Here is a 17657-nt window from a genome sequence, read left to right as displayed (position 1 = left end):
GAAAATATGAGCTCATGGGTTAAAATAAGAAGAGGCCCCATGAGTACAACTACTGTAAAACAGAGACCAAAATCTGAACATAGTCCACATTAAGCAAAATTATTGAGACAGACCAAGAATTTTAAATAGTCTTAATTAGAATCTTTAAAGAAATAAAGGAGAATATTAGTAGCATGAAGAAGAACAGGAAGTTGTAGGAAGAACCAAATGGAAACATCAATTCCCAAAAAAAAAAAAAAAAAATGTCGAATTAGAGAAAGAACAAACACTACTTTTATCCCGCACAAAATCAGAATGGGTCAATAAATGGAAAATCAGTTAAAGCAGGGAATCATTAAAAAAAAATACACAAAATAGCTCCAACATTTAATTATCACTTACATAAATGCATATTTGCCAATCTTTTTATAAAGAGTCAATGCTTTTTCTTTGACTCTTAGAGTTCTAGGTTGTCTTTTTTGCACAAAGCACACCCAAAATATATCTACCAGAACTTCTACTTTCTATTTATGTTCAGAGTCTTTATGTCTTCAGTTCAGAACAGGAGTTTAAAAACACAGGCAAAGCAATATAGGCTAAGAACCCTTCTATATTTAGATATATATATTTGCAACATTTTACGGTTGTCCTGCTCACTACTAATTTAGTAGCATTTTCTAAGGAACTTAATTTTACCAAGTCTTTTCTACAAATTTAACTTAGTTTTTTTTGAAAAATATCAATTGTGGTGTTCATATTCATACTTCATTAATCTATATAATTAAATTATGCAACTACTAATACCGAGTTAAAGCAGAGATAAACTGAACTTGGAACAAGTGGGACTGATCTTTGTTAAGCCTAAAATTCATATGGTAGGAGCAGAAGGGACCTGCGCACCCAGGAGAGTAAGTAACTCAGTAGCCATCAGCATTCAGTGTGCAAAAGGCCAAGGTCATTGTGATGTACAGAAGGAATGGAGGGCTAGAGAGTGGCAACTGATGAAGAGTTTTAGTGCACATCTATAGTAGACTCTATCCTCTATATATGCATATTATGTTTTGCATATTACCAGAAGTTTTATATATTACATAAAAATACATATAATCCAAGAGAACTTTCTGAGGGATCTTTGTGGATTATTTTGAAGTAACCAAACAATTTAGAATAAGAATAAACTTAGCTCCAAACCACCAGAATAAGTCAAAGCTAAAGCTCTCATCCAGATTGATTTATGCATGCATGGTTTTTATGTGAAAATATAACTGCTTTCCCTGAAACAAAAATACATTCTTTTTCTGTAATAATTTATAATTTTTGACATGTTACCTATATTGTCAAAGATGTGCCATAGCTTCAATACAAAGAAGCGTTAAGGAGGGGGGCTTTATAAATCTTACTGAAAAAGAAGCCTCAACAAAGTTAATCAGTGTACAATAGAGTTTTCTAGAGTTCGATACAAGTACTGACAATCTAGATCCACTACATTTTAACTGTCTATTACAAAGAAACAAGTCAAGCAAACTTAATTTCATCAACTATTGATTTATTGATATTCACGCCTTCATAAAAATCATTTGATAGCTGTTCTCCAATTGAATGGCATTATTCAAATGTCATATACTTTTTCTTTCACTTTCATTGATTTCTCTGATTTATAAAGACCCTTTCACACTCTCTAACTCTCCAATTTCTCATCATGTTCAGCAGAATCAATGTGCTACTCTAAACTTCATTGAATGCCTTTCATTCAGTGAAAGCCTTGTATTGAAAGCCTTTCCATATTCCACACCACCATAGTTCAAAAGTTGAATTCAAAAATCTTCTGCAAAATGAAAATTATTTTTAACCCTTAGGTGTGGTTTTTTCTTTCCTTAACCAGTCAAATCAATTAAACCTAAAGCCATATGGAGAACAAAAAATTCAGAGTTTGAATGTTACTGTTTTCATATAGTATAAAGCTCAGTGCTATATACATGCAGTAGACTTAAAGTCATACTGAAATGCACAAGAAAAAAAATCTATACCTCTTTACCTTCTAAATTGTAAAGTATCTACCCCTGTGCATTGTACAAAAATAATGACCCAAAGCAAAAGAAAAAGTTGAGGAGAGACTTTGGTCAACTTAAATAGCAAATCAGTTTAACTAGTCTTCAAATTATTTTCCCTCAAAAATATGAAATTGGGGAGGATGGTAAAAGAAATTTTTCTGAAAACTTCTGATTACCGTTGTACCATTACATATGGTAGCATATTCAAAATCAGCTAATTAGAAAGTCTGTCAAGGGAATTTGAATGTGGTAAATGCACTAGCACAAATGACAGTGTTTATTAGGAATAACATAACATGAAGCAAAGTAGTTCTTAAAATTTTCGAGCTAGTGATACAACTACATGTTATTCCAAAAAAATACTTCAACCCCTGCCTCTAAAATAGTGAAGGGAAAGCCTTTTTCAATAAATACTTGTTTGATTCTAGCATTTTACATTTGTCCTGATGTTCTAATGCATTTCACTCTGAAATAGCTGATATAAAACAGCATTGAATAATGTCTTCAATCCTAAGTATTTTAGTTTGTAACACTTTGATAAAGAAAATGGGATGCCATGGAGAGGTCAGACACAGCTCATGGTGTTCGGGGCTCAATATCCTTTCTGTCTGTTGCCAGTGGTAAATCTTCCTGTAGTAGAGCACATTGTTCTCACAATGAATGGAGAGGTAGATCCATAGCCATGTCATGGATGATTGTAACTCAGATAACTAGCAAGAGTTGGGATATTGGTATGCAACTCAGAGACCTAAAAAAAAAAAAAAAAAAAAAGACATCATTAGAAATCTTCCCTTTTTTCTGTATATTCTTCATACATTCACTCAAGAAAGAATTTAGCATTGGCTAATTAAAATGATAAAAAGACACACATGGTGAGTAAGAAAGGAAATTCATCATAGCTAAATGAAAAAAGTTAAAGAAATGGAATATTAACCTTTAAAATTTTTTGATAACATGTGAATTTTTCATACCAGTTCCTAATATTAATAGTAATGTTTCTCTTGGTTTGTTCATTAAGAAAAAATCTTTTCAGCATGGTTTTCATGTCTGCACAGAAAATATGTTGTTTCAGCTAGTTTTCTTTAGCTAGTATTTATTGGCAAAACCACAGAGAAACTAATTATATTATGCCATGACTCTTATTTTTTCCCCCTAAGGGCCAGTACTATTAGATTTCCTGAGACAATCCTTCTAGAGAACACATCTTTGAACATAATTCTCGATCTAGAGCCCCCCAGCCTTTGAAGCTATTCTACACTTAAGGTCCTATATACCAACCACAAACTCCCAGAGACACGTTTACTTTCAAGACTAACATGTTTAGGGGCACCTGGTTGGCTCAGTGGGTTAAGCCTCTGCCTTCAGCTCAGGTCATGATCTCAGGGTCCTGGGATAGAGCCCCGAATTGAGCTCTCTGCTCAGCAGGGAGCCTGCTTCCTCCTCTCTCTCTGCCTGCCTCTCTGCCTACTTGTGATCTGTGTCTGTCAAATTAAAAAAAAAAAAAAATACTAACATGTTTAATGTTTCAAGACTGTGGAACGAAAACTGACAGTTACTGCCTACACTATACAATTGCCTACTAATGCAAGGATTCTGATGGAAATCCTTTTCCACAGTTAGAACAAAGCAGTATGCAATAAATGATGACTGTGTTTGACTTTTTTCTATGAGCCGAAGAAGTAGTTGAAAGTGATAGAGAACTACATTTCAGCTCAACATAAGGGAGGACTTCTTAATAGTTACAAATGTCTAAAAATGCCATTTGCTTCCTTGGAAAGTACTGGGGTTTCTGCTTTGGCAGTGTCCAGTTCCATGCTGAGCAGCCTCTTGAAAAGAGTGTTGAAGCAATCAAGCATTGGTCAGATGTCTGGACTACATTACAAGGTTACTCTATCCTTGAAATCTTGATCTCAGGGTGTGTGTGTGTGTGTGTGTGTGTGTGTGTGTGTGTGTGTATTTCATCAAAATAGATCTAAGTCTAATTTTAGTTGGGGGCCAATATTTCTGATCAATGTCATGTTAATCACTTTGTGAAGATGCAGACTTGAGAAGTTTATTCTTCACTCAATGATATATTAACTTAAATGAAACCTTACAAAATTCTGTACTTTTACTTTAATATGCCCCCCTAAAAAAAAAAAGAAAAAAAAAGAATCAAAACTCGAAAACCTCCACAAATAAGAACACTGTTATCAGTATTTACTGGATAAAGTAATTTAGCAAATTCATAGAAAATAACCCTCCCCTTAACTTATTAGCTCCAAGATTTTAAGAATATCTGGCTACAGTATTTATTCAGTTTAATGAAGCTGAATTCCTTGTAGCTGTAACTACATTTATTTCCTATATTAACTTTGCTTGCTTAATGATGCCTATTCATCTTCCCAAAATGTGTTTTGTTGTGTTTTTATAGTCTGTGCATCTGAAATTCTCATGTTTTTAAAAAGTCAAATTAAGTTTAAAAGACAATGAAATGCAGGGGATGGGAGAGGGTTGGATAGCAGCCAGGAGTGCATAGGGAGCCCAAGAATTCTCAAAGAAATATAGGACAAAATAGAAGCTCTTGGTCACTTAAGTGGTATACCTCCTCTACTTCAGACACTGTATAGTCCCTAAACTGTAAAGTCCTAAACTTGGACGTAGAGCCTAACTCCTGCAGGTGAGGCAGAGGAAGAATCCCCACACTGTGTGAAGTTTCTTTTTTTTATTTGAACTTCTGTGTGTTTTCTTTTCTTTTTTTTTTAAATTTTTTATTTTTCATAAACATATATTTTTATCCCCAGGGGTACAGGTCTGTGAATCACCAGGTTTACACACTTCACAGCACTCATCAAAGCACATACCCTCCCCAATGTCCATAACCCCATCCCCCTTCTCCCAAACCCCCTCCCCCCAGCAACCCTCAGTTTGTTTTGTGAGATTAAGAGTCACTTATGGTTTGTCTCCCTCCTAATCCCATCTTGTTTCTTTGATTTGAAGTTTCTTTTATCTTAGGCATATATATATTATAATCTATATGCATAGTAATATATATAAAACTGTATATAATCATTATGATGGTTCTTTTTTTTTTGAGAGTTTATTTATTTATTTGACAGAGAGAGGCACAGTGAGAGAAGGAACACAAGCAGGGGGAGTGGGAGAGGGAGAAGCAGGCTTCCTGCAGACCTGGGGATCCCGATGCAAGGCTCGATTCCAGGACCCTGGAATCACGACCTGAGCTGAAGGCAGATGCTTAACGACTGAGCCACCCAGGTGCCCCCATTATGATGGTTCTATAGAGCAAAGCATTTCTCTAGGATTGAAAAGTTTTGTCTTATCATTACAAATGCAAGGTAAAAGTTTTATTTTCCTGTTTTGCTTTTTGGGGGGGGATTGTTCTGGATGACTGGATGGTAGTAGACATTGGGAGAAGATAAGTATCCACTACCTCAAGTATCCACCACCTTAAGAACCAGCTGTTGCTTCCACTAGTTGGATGCCAAGATATTTACCTTTCAGGTTTCTTTACTTGAAATAAAATGTGGTCAGGGTCCCATGAATACTGCCAACCCCGGAGCTGTTCTGATGATCAAAGAAAATGTATTAAAAATAACCTTTGTAAACTCTAAAGCCTTATAAATATTCACCAATTCTATTGTTAACAAACATCTTGCTGCCCCCAAACCTGAATTTCATATTCTGGAGAGACAGCCTAGTCTGGCAAAAATGATTTGGGCCTTAAACAAAACTCAAGACAGCTCAGTTCTTTCCTTTATTGTGTTTATGTAGGCAAGTGTATTAATATTGAGTGCAGCTTCCCCAACAGTAAAATGGAAATAAAATTATCAATTTATGGGCTGCCTGGTTGGCTCAGTGGGTTAAGCCTCTGCCTTCAGCTCAGGTCATGATCTCAGGGTCCTGGAATAGAGTCCCGCATCGGGCTCTCTGCTTGGCAGGGAGCCTGCTTCCTCCTCCCCGCCACCCCCCGCCCCTCTCTCTGCTTGCCTTTCTGCCTACTTGTGATCTCTTTCTGTCAAATAAATAAAATCTTTAAAAAAAATTATCAATTTGTGAGTTTTGTTATCATTATGATATAAATGTTAAAAAATTTTAAAGTAAAAGCCTTTAACATATTCCTTAGCATAATTTAAATCCTAAAAAAAATTAATTCCATTAGTATTATTACTATTTTAGAAGTAGTGATACTGCTATTTTTTTTTTAAGATTTTATTTATTTATTTGACAGACAGAGATCACAGGTAGGCAGAGAGGCAGGCAGAGAGAGAGGGGGAAGCAGGATCCCCGCTGAGCAGAGAGCCTGATGTGGGGCTCGATCCCAGAACCCTGGGATCATGACCCGAGCTGAAGGCAGAGGCCTTAACCCACTGAGCCACCCAGGTGCCCCAATACTGCTATTTTTATTATAATGTCCTACATATAGAAGAATCTCACAAGATTGCAGTTGTACCTATATGTAATTATAAATCTTCAGCTTCATAAGAGAAGTTGCTCTCTAGGAACCAGGACCATGACTGGCAATAAAGCCTTTAGATCATTTACATCCTTACTAGAAAGTTCACAAAGCTTCAGTACAATTCATTTCTTATGCTACCTCTGAAGCCCATAGGAATTACTGGATTTGCCATGAACAAATTTCCTCAGGACTGGGACTAAGCCAATATTAGAATTACAGAAGCAGAAGTTATAATTCCAGTAAAATATATTCTCCTGTTGGTTCGCAGATTCCCCAATATGTTTATACCCCAGCTTGTTCAAAATATAGATATGCTCAATAGTATATAAAAAATGAAACCTGAGATATTCTTTAAAGAAAGTGTCCAGTTAGGAAGAAAGACAAATTTTAAAACAGACAAAAAAATTAATCCTGGGCATTTTTATTTCTTCCTTTCTTTTCATTTTTATTACTTTTGTAGATTCTTTCACCTCCCAATTAAAATGGATTTCAGTGTATTACTTGGACAAGTAGATGAAAGCCAGCAGGTTGTGTCAAACTGTACTATGCCAAATAAAAGCTTTGTTGAGGAATCCATGTGAATTTAATTGGTATTAGTTAAGCAGGGTACGGTATAATGAACTACTATAATATTTCTCTAAACGAACCATAGTAACATGGTAAAGTTTCATTCTTTTACGAATAGGGGAAAGAACCAAATCAGCATTACTGATATGATTTTATAAAATAGGTATGACCTTTTTATAAAAATTTCTAGTAAGTACAGTAAATAACAGTCTAAAAAAATATAACATCCATCTGGTAAGTCTTCAGAGAACATGGTTAAGTTGTTTGAACTTTATTTAAGTTGTTTAATTAACATTTGACTGGTTACCATGAACTTTCAGAGATTTTAAACACTGACTGTCCTCTTTCCACTATTAACTTGTTTTTTTATTTTCCCAAAGAAAAGCTTTGCCAAGCAAAGATTACTTAAGTTGGGTTCTCTCCAAAGGCTCAAACTGAGAATTAATGGAAATAAAACAAATGTTGATTACTGTACTGGATAAATAAAATATTGAGTCAAGTTTTTTTTTTCATTGATCCTGAGTGAGGTTGAAGTAGATGTGAGGTTATTTATAGTGAATACTGATCCTGAATCTGCTAGTTTGACATTTGTTGTTGTCATTATTATTATTATCATCATTATTACAACTATGATTTGGAAGTAGAGTTTTGAGAGCTTTTTTTTTTTCCTTCTAAATTTGACTAATAAATCTATTCCCTCAGTAATTAACTACTCCAGGCCAGACTCGGGCAGTGAATGCCCTCCTGGTGGTCAAATTGGTTGCTTCTGTCAGTATGGCCTTAATGTAGATTCTCCTTTTGAAACATACCTTCAGGAAATTTTTGCACATGAAACAAAATTGAATTCACCCACACACTTTCATTAAGTGCCCCAAGAAGGAAATTATTATGAAGCCTGTTCATTCAGAGGAATGTTGTCACATGATATAAATAGACAAAGGAGTGCTAATCAGTGCTGCTGCCTTGCCATGAAGAGAACCTTTTTAAAAATGCTAATAACCATCTACAATTTAGAATAAGTGAGTCTATCAGATTGTCAAAGGTTTTTAAAAATTGATAAAAACTACTTTTGGCAAGCATGTGGGGAAAGGGCACCCTCTGCACCATTATTAGAGATGCAAATTGGCATATCTTTCGGAAGGGCAGACTGGTAGTATGTTGAAAAAGAAAAATTAATGTATACCCTTTGACAGAAGCAGCTCATGTCTAGGAATTACCTAAGGAGTAGTCACTCAATTGGAGAGAGATGCTTGTATAAAGGTGCTTAAGGGTCGCCTGGGTGGCTTAGTTGGTTAAATGAATGCTTTCGGCTCACCTGGAGTCCCAGGATAGAGTCCCATCAGGCCTCCCTGCTCCCCAGGGAGTCTGCTTCTCCCTCTGACCCTCCCCCTTCTCATGCTCTCTCTCAAATAAATAAATAAAATCTTTTTTTTAAAAAAAGGTACTTAATGCAGCATTGTTTAAATGGGAACAAATCTAGAAACAATCAAATATCCAATTATGGGTACATGAAATAAAATTTAGTAGGAAAATTCAAAGGGATATTTTGCTGCCATTAAAAATTGTTTAGTGATTCTTCTTCTACCCATTTAAGCCCCCATGTTGCATCACCACTTCCTCATTGGGAGGGAGACAAACCATAAGTGACTCTTAATCTCACAAAACAAACTGAGGGTTGCTGGGGGGAGGGGGTTTGGGAGAAGGGGGTGGGATTATGGACATTGGGGAGGGTATGTGCTTTGGTGAGTGCTGTGAAGTGTGTAAACCTGGTGATTCACAGACCTGTACCCCTGGGGATAAAAATATATGTTTATAAAAAATAAAAAATTAAAAAAATTAAAAGAGATTTAACTGAAAAAAAAAATTGTTTAGTGGATCCAAGTTTATTGCCATGGAAAGAGACTTATGAAACATTATTAAGTTGATGAAGCTACATTAAAAATATGGTCAGATTTATATAACATTATGCATGTTGTCTATACATCTACAGATCTATGGAAAAGAGATTACTAAAAGATGTTCCCCAAAAAGATAAGTGTTTTTGTCATTGTTGTTTATATTTTTCTTCACTCAAAAATAATTTAAACAAAAATAAGAAAAATACTATAAATGGGTAAGAATGCTCAATAACCTCCCCAAAATAAAATAAATAGATTAAATAAAAAGATGAAAGCTTGAGATACAAAAATAAAAATAAAAAGATGAAAAGTTTGAGAAAGGCTTAAAGAAGAAAAGATTTGGAAAATTTTTATTCTACTTTAAAATTCTTATTCTAACTTAATCTAGTTTTATAAACTATGAAATTTCTTGATTAAAAAAATCATACAAAATTACTGGTAGTTTCTTGAATACATTCATAAGTAGGTTTTGTTTTTTAATTAAATTGTCAATTCTTCTGGAATTTATTTGGCTATAAGAAGAGAGTTAGGAATCTCTCTTTAGTTTTGATTCTTTTTTCCAAATCAGTCAAATTTTTCTGCAATCTTTCTCAACACTCTATATTTTCTCCCAATGATATTATAAAATTGTCATTCTCTCTAAATTGATATTCATATATTCTGTGTGTTACAAAATAAAGTATCATAAGACTCTGGGCAGGAAATTGACAAAAATGATACTATTCACCTAAGAAAAAAAATTAACATGCAAGAACAGCTTTGCTGGGCGCCTGGATGGCTCAATGGGTTAAGCCTCTGCCTTAGGCTTAGGTCATGATCTCAGGGTCCTGGGATCGAGTCCCACATCAGGCTCTCTGCTCAGCAGGGAGCCTGCTTCCTCCTCTCTCTCTCTGCCTGCCTCTCTGCCTCTCTCTGTGATCTTTCTCTGTCAAATAAATAAATAAAATCTTAAAAAAAAAAAAAAAAAAACAGCTTTGCTTTAGAAAGCAACCGGAAAAGTTGGATAAAGAAAGCAGAAAATCAGATGTTCAAAAGAATTGACAAGTAACCACATCATCTAGGACTTGAAGGGCCAAGATATCAAATAAAAACCAATTAAACTAAAGTATGTTGAATATGAGAAATAATAAAAATAATAGAGAAATTAATGAAATGGTAAGGAGAAAGCAGAATACAGAAAAATCAACAAAACTGAATTTGCTTCTTGGAAGCACCCATAAAACTGATAACTCTCTAACAAGATTTCTAAGGAAGAAAAGACACATATTATCATCATTGGGGGAAAGACATAACTACAGACTAAGATATTGAAGATATTACAAACAATTCTATGCCAGTAAATGTGAAAATTTAGATATAACAGCAAACACAACTTACTATAACTAATACAAAAATAAATAGAAAATCTAAATAATCCTATATCTATTAGAATACTTGTATCTGTAGTTAAATGTCTTCCAACAAAGAAAACTCCAAGCCAAGAATTCTTCTAAGTGTTTAAAGGAAGACAATAGGAACCTGTTTTATCAAATATCAGCAACTTTGATAATACAATCTGGTAAAGACTATGCAAGAAAGGAGCATTATAAGATAGTCTTTTGTGACATATACACAAAAAATTTTAATATTAGCAAATTAATTCCAGTGATGTATAAAAAAAGGATAATGCATCATGACCAAGAAGGGTTTATTGCAGAAATGCAAAATTGTTTCAGCATTTGGAAATCAGATAATATCATTAACTACCTTAAAACAATGAAAGAACAAGCTACCATATGTTCATCTTAATAGTAAAGAAAAAGCATTTGAAGTGCTAATAGCAGTGTATTGGGGTGTGGAAGTATAAGTGGGAAGGGGAACGAGAGTAATTCTGGGTGCTGGTAATATTCTCTTGTCTAATCTGAAGTTGTAAACATATGATTTAAACATTTTTCTAAGTGACTAAGCATAAAAACCATTTTTTTAACATGCAAACATAGCCAGGAAGACTCAGAAGGTAGAGTATGTGAACAAACTAAAGCCATGGATTATTATGATGTATTATGGATCTACGTTATTTACAAAGACATGATATTGGTAGAGGAATAAGTAACAATAGAAACAAAGAACAGGTCTAGAAATGGACCTATCTGGAAAATGGAACTTCTGTGCAATGTGTATATAAACATATATAATTCTAGCCAGTGTATATAATTCTAGCCAGTGCTAGATTTCAATAAACCAAGTGACTACAAGTTAAAATCCTGGGTTTTCCAAAGGAAGTAAATCTCTAAACAAATATTTCATACCATGGGTCTCCATGTAAAATGTATGGAACAAATTCCTTCACATCTCAACAACCAACAGAAAAGGAAAAAATAAATTTTCCCCTTAACGTGAGGAATAGATTGAAATTGACAGGGCGGGGTGGCAGTAGAGGTGGGGGTGGGCAGGGGTAACTGACTTTGCTGCTATTTGAAAAAAGTCCAAAAGTTGATCACCTACCCTTATTGATAACCCATATTAGGTCAGAGAGGTGGTTTGGGTTTTTTTGTTGTTAAACTGGTACAGGACTGTGAAGGAATATGTATCATTTTAAGTAATAGAAACCTCACTTAGAACAAAAAAAGTGGGGGTTTTTTGTTGTTTTTTTCAAGGGTAAATTTTGCTTCGGGAGAGGCTGAATACAGATTTAAGTGGTGTGGTCAGGACATGGCTTCTCTTTCAGACAGCTGTTTCCCCTGGGAGCACGAGATGGCCAGCCACAGCTCCCTAGCCTGCATCCCACTTTCTCACACCATGAAAAGCTGGGGGTTTTGTCCTGGCATTTCCTGACAGGTCTCATTGTATTTCTTTGGCTCTGAATGCACCAAACCCACTTCTGAACCAAAGATGCTAGCTAGAGAAATACATTGATTTGAGTGGTTTAGTCCTAAATCATACACCCCATATCTGAACTATGGAGGTTTAAACATTGAGCTGAGAGTAGGGAAGAAGGTGGACCCCAGAGGGAAATTGGAGTGTGACCACCAAGAAGGAGCTAAATAGATCCTAGATGGCAAGATGTCCCCTCTCCAGTACTTGGGAGAGGACCGGAGAAGAAGCTCTATGAATTTAAGCTTGCATTTGTTTGTTAATGTTTAAAACTGGATAGCTGCACTATAGCTTAATGTTTGTGCCCCTCCCCCAACCAAATTCATATGTTGAAGTCCTACTCTCCAATGTGGTGATATGTTAAAGGTGGGGCTTCGGGGAGCTGATTAGGTAATGAGGGTGGAGCCTTCATGAATGGGATTAGTGCCCTTATAAGAAGAGATATGAGGGGCGCCTGGGTGGCTCAGTGGGTTGAAGCCTCTGCCTTCGGCTTGGGTCATGATCTCGGGGTCCTGGGATCGAGCCCCGCGTCGGGCTCTCTGCTCGGCGGGAAGCCTGCTTCTACCTCTCTCTCTGCCTGCCTCTCTGCCTACTTGTGATCTCTATCTGTCAAATGAATAAATAAAATCTTAAAAAAAAAAAAAAAAGAAGAAGAAGAAGAAGAAGAAGAGATATGAGAGAGATATTCAGCAAGCAGGCTGCTATTTGCAAACCAGGAAGAGGATTCTCATCAAAACCTAATTGGCTGACTTGACTTTTTGATCTTGGATTTCTCAGCTTCCAGAAGTATAAGAAATAAATCTCTGTTGTTATAACCAGCCAGTCTATAGTATTTTGCTATGGCAGGCAGAGCAGATTAAGACAGTAGCCAAATCTCACTTTCTGAAAAAGTACAGATATGAGGAGGCAGCAAAGTGTTCCCCATTCCCTGTATTTTCTCCCATGTTTTCAAGTTTTTGTGGTTATTTGGGTGACAGTGTTTGTTAAGATGAGCTGGTCTAGAATGCGAAACAAGTCCTCAGGATAATTAATGATCACTGCCACTGCAGAAAGACCATCTTGTACCACAGGAGTGTGTCTTTTTTAATCCTTTATTTCTATTACTGGCTTTAAATAATGTTTCTGACGAAATTCTGCTTTTCTTTCTGTCAACTATCAGTAAGCGGGTATTGGGCATTATTTGTGAGGCTGTAAATACATTACACGAAAAAATAATGAGTCCTTAAAAAGTTAAGAGAAATGCTTCCAGAGGCGTTTACCTAACATGGTGATTTATGTAAGGCTGAGAATGAAGTTTCAGAAGTTTCAGAAGCTTCCAAATGAAAATTCTGGAACATAAACTAAAGTCTCTTCCAAATGTGTGTTTGTTGTAGCCCCTGGACACATTTCCCTTTTACTTCTAATCTAGAAGTTAGAGAACATTTTTCATGCTCAACTTAAATTGTTTAGTTAATGATCTAAGAATAACTCTTGGGAGCTTCCCTCTGCATAGCGTGTTATTACTCTATTCCTCTGACTAAATTTGATGTATCTATTGTGTTCTCATTGCATAAACTGATCCCTGGGATTAATCATTTTCTTTTTACCAGCTAGAAATTGTAGATATTTAATGGATATACCTACATCAGTCAATTTAATGAGTCTCATTGTCTGGGGGTTGAAATATACTGATCATTCTAATGTTGAAAAATAATTGACATTCATTCTTATTCCAAGTTTCCAAGTTTTCCAAGTTTATCTCTCCTGCCTGCCTGAGGAAGGTAATTTAGCTAAAACTTTTTTTGAAGTTTTCAGGGCCTAGGAACTCAAGGACATCTACTGAGTGATATCAGAAGAAACTAAACAATCTTTGCATCCTTTCCGATGGTACACCTTAAGCAATCATGTAGATTTCTATAATAAGGATATTCTATCATCCTAGTAGGAATTGTTCCATGGAGGATCATGCTGACTAATACACCCAGGTGTATTTCTAGCAGCCTTGCATTTGGAAAGGAAGGTGAGATGTTAACACAACTGCCACATCTGTCACTAGGTAGAGAGCCAGAGTAGAGCCAGAGGGCCTAACAGGGTAGTCAGAGGTCCTATACCCCCCCAGAAGTGGAGCACAAGGCCTTCCCAGGCACAAGAGAAACATCCACTTACCAAAACAGTTACAAGATATTAAGTGAATTCACACCTGAGTCATAAGTAATGGTTTTGGTTTCTGTTTTGTTTTCAGTTGTTTGAATTTATGAACTTCTTGGGCGAGAATGTCATCTTCTGTTACATGGGCCTGGCGCTGTTCACGTTCCAGAATCATATCTTTAATGCTCTTTTTATACTTGGAGCCTTTGTATCCTTTGAAATACAGAACATGGAGTGATGAGGGAAAAGAGCAAACTACTTATGTTTAGTGATTACTCTGTTAAATTGTTTTAAGTAATTTCTTCAAGTTTATTGCAAGATTCAAATTCATGGCAGATAGTAGGAGGGAAAAGATCCTAAGAATTGGGACCTTTATTAAATGCTTCCATTTCAAGATAAGAAATTTGGGAAATACTGAGAGAAAGAAAGAGAGAAAACTGAAGAATAGAATACTCAAAAAATAAATATTCAAAATACATTTATTTCTTGAATATTCAAAGTATGTTTTTAAATTATGAATCATTTAGATAAAAATATATCCATCCATTAATTTCAGAGAAATATACTTAATCTGCATTAGAGTATATCTGAATATAGCCAGGATTATTAAGCTTTAGAAATATTTTCATCACAAGTTGGTAAAATCTCTTTTCCAGCGAGGACTTTGAAAATAGGACACCAAGTAAAGATTAGATGAAATTAACATTATAGATGTGATTCAATGTCTTACGTTAGTGTACATGTGAGTTTATTTTAATAAGATCCCCCTTTCCTATAAGTAAAATAAGATAAACTCTAGACCTCCTTTTTTTTCCCCCCCAGACCTTGCAGAGGACTTTTGTAGCTCTAGGCCTGGTGTGTAAGCATTCCCCAATAAGAACAGATGTCTACTTGACGGGATACTGAGCTACAGGGATGTCCCCAAGGACAGTCGGCAACTGTTGTCCTTTGGAAAATGGGCAGATGCCCCATCAGATCACAGGCATGTGATCCTGACAGCCAGGAGAGCTGACCCCTCTTCTGTAAGCCCTGTTCTAGTAAGCACCTACTTTTGCCTTCTGTCCTCTTTTCACTGAACGTTCAACTTAACACTCCAATCTCATCTAAAACTTACATCTTAAATGGAAGCTCCCTTTCCCCCACGTAATTCCATCCCCTTTGAGGACAAACTAGAATCTACAGACTCTCAGGGAAGGAGTCCTGGATGATGAAAGGGAAAAGATGACTACTACCAGTATTTTCATAGAATTTAACCTGTAAATACTGGATGTTAGCAAAATGTTTCCTAGAGGAGTTATATTATGCATTTAGACAGGTAGTTCCGGTCAAATTAAATCCACTAAGAGAAAAAAAGTAAGTGAAGTTTCCCAGATACAGAGAGTACAACCTGATAGAAAGTAAGACTGCTATTATGAGCAGAAATACATTTACCCTTTCTAAAGTGCTGCTTGAGAAAATAATGCCCCAGCCTCTGAACGGTCTCTGCCTCACATTTTGCAGCAGAGTAGAGTGAAGAGTCAGGCATCAGCAACATAAATGTGATGAGAAGATTTGCAGTGATTGAAATGGTACAGGATTAACAATTCTAAACCAAGTAGATATTCAAAGGAAAGCAGAGTTCTCTGCTATTTCTCGAAAAGAATTGACATTTAAAGATGAATTTTGGAAGCAAGTTGGGCATACAGGTATTGACAGGTATTTATCCCTGTTTTCTGAGCCATAAAACAGAGAAGCTTAAGAACATAATAAAGCTCGAGAACTCACAGCCTCATTCCAACAAGATTTTCCTCAATGTTTCCCTGTGCTTATCTATAGCTCGCAATTTTTGTTGCTAGAGCCTGCAACATATATCCCCTCTCCTTCCTCCTGAATCTGGGCCGGAAACAGAAGATCCCCTGGAATTTTCAGCACATGATGATGTTTTCAGGTATGTGAACTATGTTATGTACTAGTACTCCTGTTGTCTCACACTTTTACAGCACATGGAATGCAGCCTCAGCAAACAGAGGGATCTCCTGGTCTTCTTACCGCATTGCATCTACTACTCTTCACCCCATGGTGCCTAGTACCATGTGGATATTCTAAGTTCTGAGCAATAGTGGGATTTCTTTCGAAAAGGAAAATGAAACTAAAGGGAATTTTTTTTTGGAAAATACAGTATCTGCCCAAAACTGGCCTAGAATAGGTATTCAACTTTCCCCCAACCTATTCCAGATGAATTTCCATATCAAGCAATTTGCACAGTCATTTCACAAATTATGCACTTTAAGATAAATAGTGTATAAATGGGGCCATCTTTGTCCAATTGTAAGACTTCTCCTTAGAATCACTTATTTTTCCTATGCAGAACTCTAGAAACTTCCCATAGTTAATACAAAAGTGAATCATACCTAAGTATGCTCAGTTACTAGTTGAGAAAACTGGTATTAATTGAATACTCACCTCATGCCAAGAGCAGTTCTAAATACATGTAACTGACACGTTCTTTGCTCTCAAGAAGCTTATGTTCTACTTGTTTAAACCACACCTGAAGGCTCCTTTTTCAAAAGAAAATAAACCAAATGAATTTTCTGACCTTGAACTACTCTGGGAATTGTGATTTCTTTCTGTCCAATTTTCCTACCATCGGTCTTGCCTTACTCATGGAACTTATTCCTTACATGCCTTCTGTGTATGAATACACTTACATTACACTCAGGGGCAGTTCATGAGAATATATGAGAGAGTACAATAAACAAAGAAATACTCTCAGAATAGAGCAAGTAAATATAATTTGGAGCATATGGGGGGGATATGGAAAAACTAAGGAAACTATCACTTATTAAATATCTACTATTTGCCACTCACTCTAGATCAATTCTATGAAGCAGATATTAAAACATTTTTAGATGGGGAAACTGAGGCTTTGAGCTGCCCTCAAAGGGCAACTTTTAAGGCCCTCAAAGATTTATATAACTTAGCCAAGGACAAAAGCGTTTCTAAACCTTGAAGTGGTTCAGGAATTCCTGAAGGCAAGAGAAGACTCCACTTCGAACCCACCCAAGAGTCTCAAAATCCATATTTTCAGAAGTAGTACTAGGAGTTAACAGCTTGTTTCACCTTCCATTGCATTCTAGCCTGTTCTACACAGTAAAGGGTTGGTAGTTCTGAGGTTGAGAATGAGCTATTTAATCAAGTATGAAAAAAATGGAAATCCAGAGTTTAAAATCACCCTTCTGTAGGCTTCTGCCAGTGCTTCCCTCCATTTCCAGAAATGCTAGAATGACAGAAAGAGTCCTAAGGAGGATAAATTGAACTGGTAGGTGATCTTTGACTTAGAACAGCGATGAACTTAGGGAATGAGTTGACTTCTATTAAGGGAAAACATAAAGCAAGTTTGATCACTTATAAATAAGATGTCAGCACTGGCTTGCACTTCAGCAACTCATTTCTAGGAGCTGGGAAGCTCTTTTCCTTCCTTCCCTTCAAAACATCAGTTTTACTCTGGAGAATAAATACTCTGGCTTATTTTTTAAAACTTAAGTATTATATTTTAAACAATGCTCTATTTTACAAAGATCACCTTTGAGAAAGGTGTGACGTTTTGAATAGCCATGTTGGGATATGAAGTGTCTGCCCAAATGGCCACCTGACCTGATGGTTTCTCCAGGGTCTGTCACCTTCTATGTTTGCTTAACTGTAGGATTAGAACTGTGCTAAAAACTGAGACCAACAATACAGTATGTA

The 17657-nt window shown here is 36.0% G+C and overlaps 1 protein-coding gene across 3 annotated transcripts in view; it reads left to right on the top strand.

The window, feature by feature from the left end:
* SLC9A9 (solute carrier family 9 member A9) overlaps window positions 1-17657 on the top strand; it is a 679861-nt gene that overhangs the window by 442457 nt on the left and 219747 nt on the right. For all 3 annotated transcript variants that reach the window (XM_082713071.1, XM_082713070.1, XM_082713072.1), the window contains 2 exons: window positions 14026-14139; window positions 15747-15858. In XM_082713071.1, coding sequence (XP_082569197.1) covers window positions 14026-14139; window positions 15747-15858 — 226 coding nt within the window. The remainder of the gene's footprint in view (window positions 1-14025; window positions 14140-15746; window positions 15859-17657) is intronic.

Source organism: Mustela nivalis, assembly GCF_964662115.1.
Source record: "Mustela nivalis genome assembly, chromosome: 1".
NCBI classification, from domain to species: domain Eukaryota; kingdom Metazoa; phylum Chordata; class Mammalia; order Carnivora; family Mustelidae; genus Mustela; species Mustela nivalis.
This window is presented reverse-complemented; position numbering and strand designations above follow the sequence as displayed.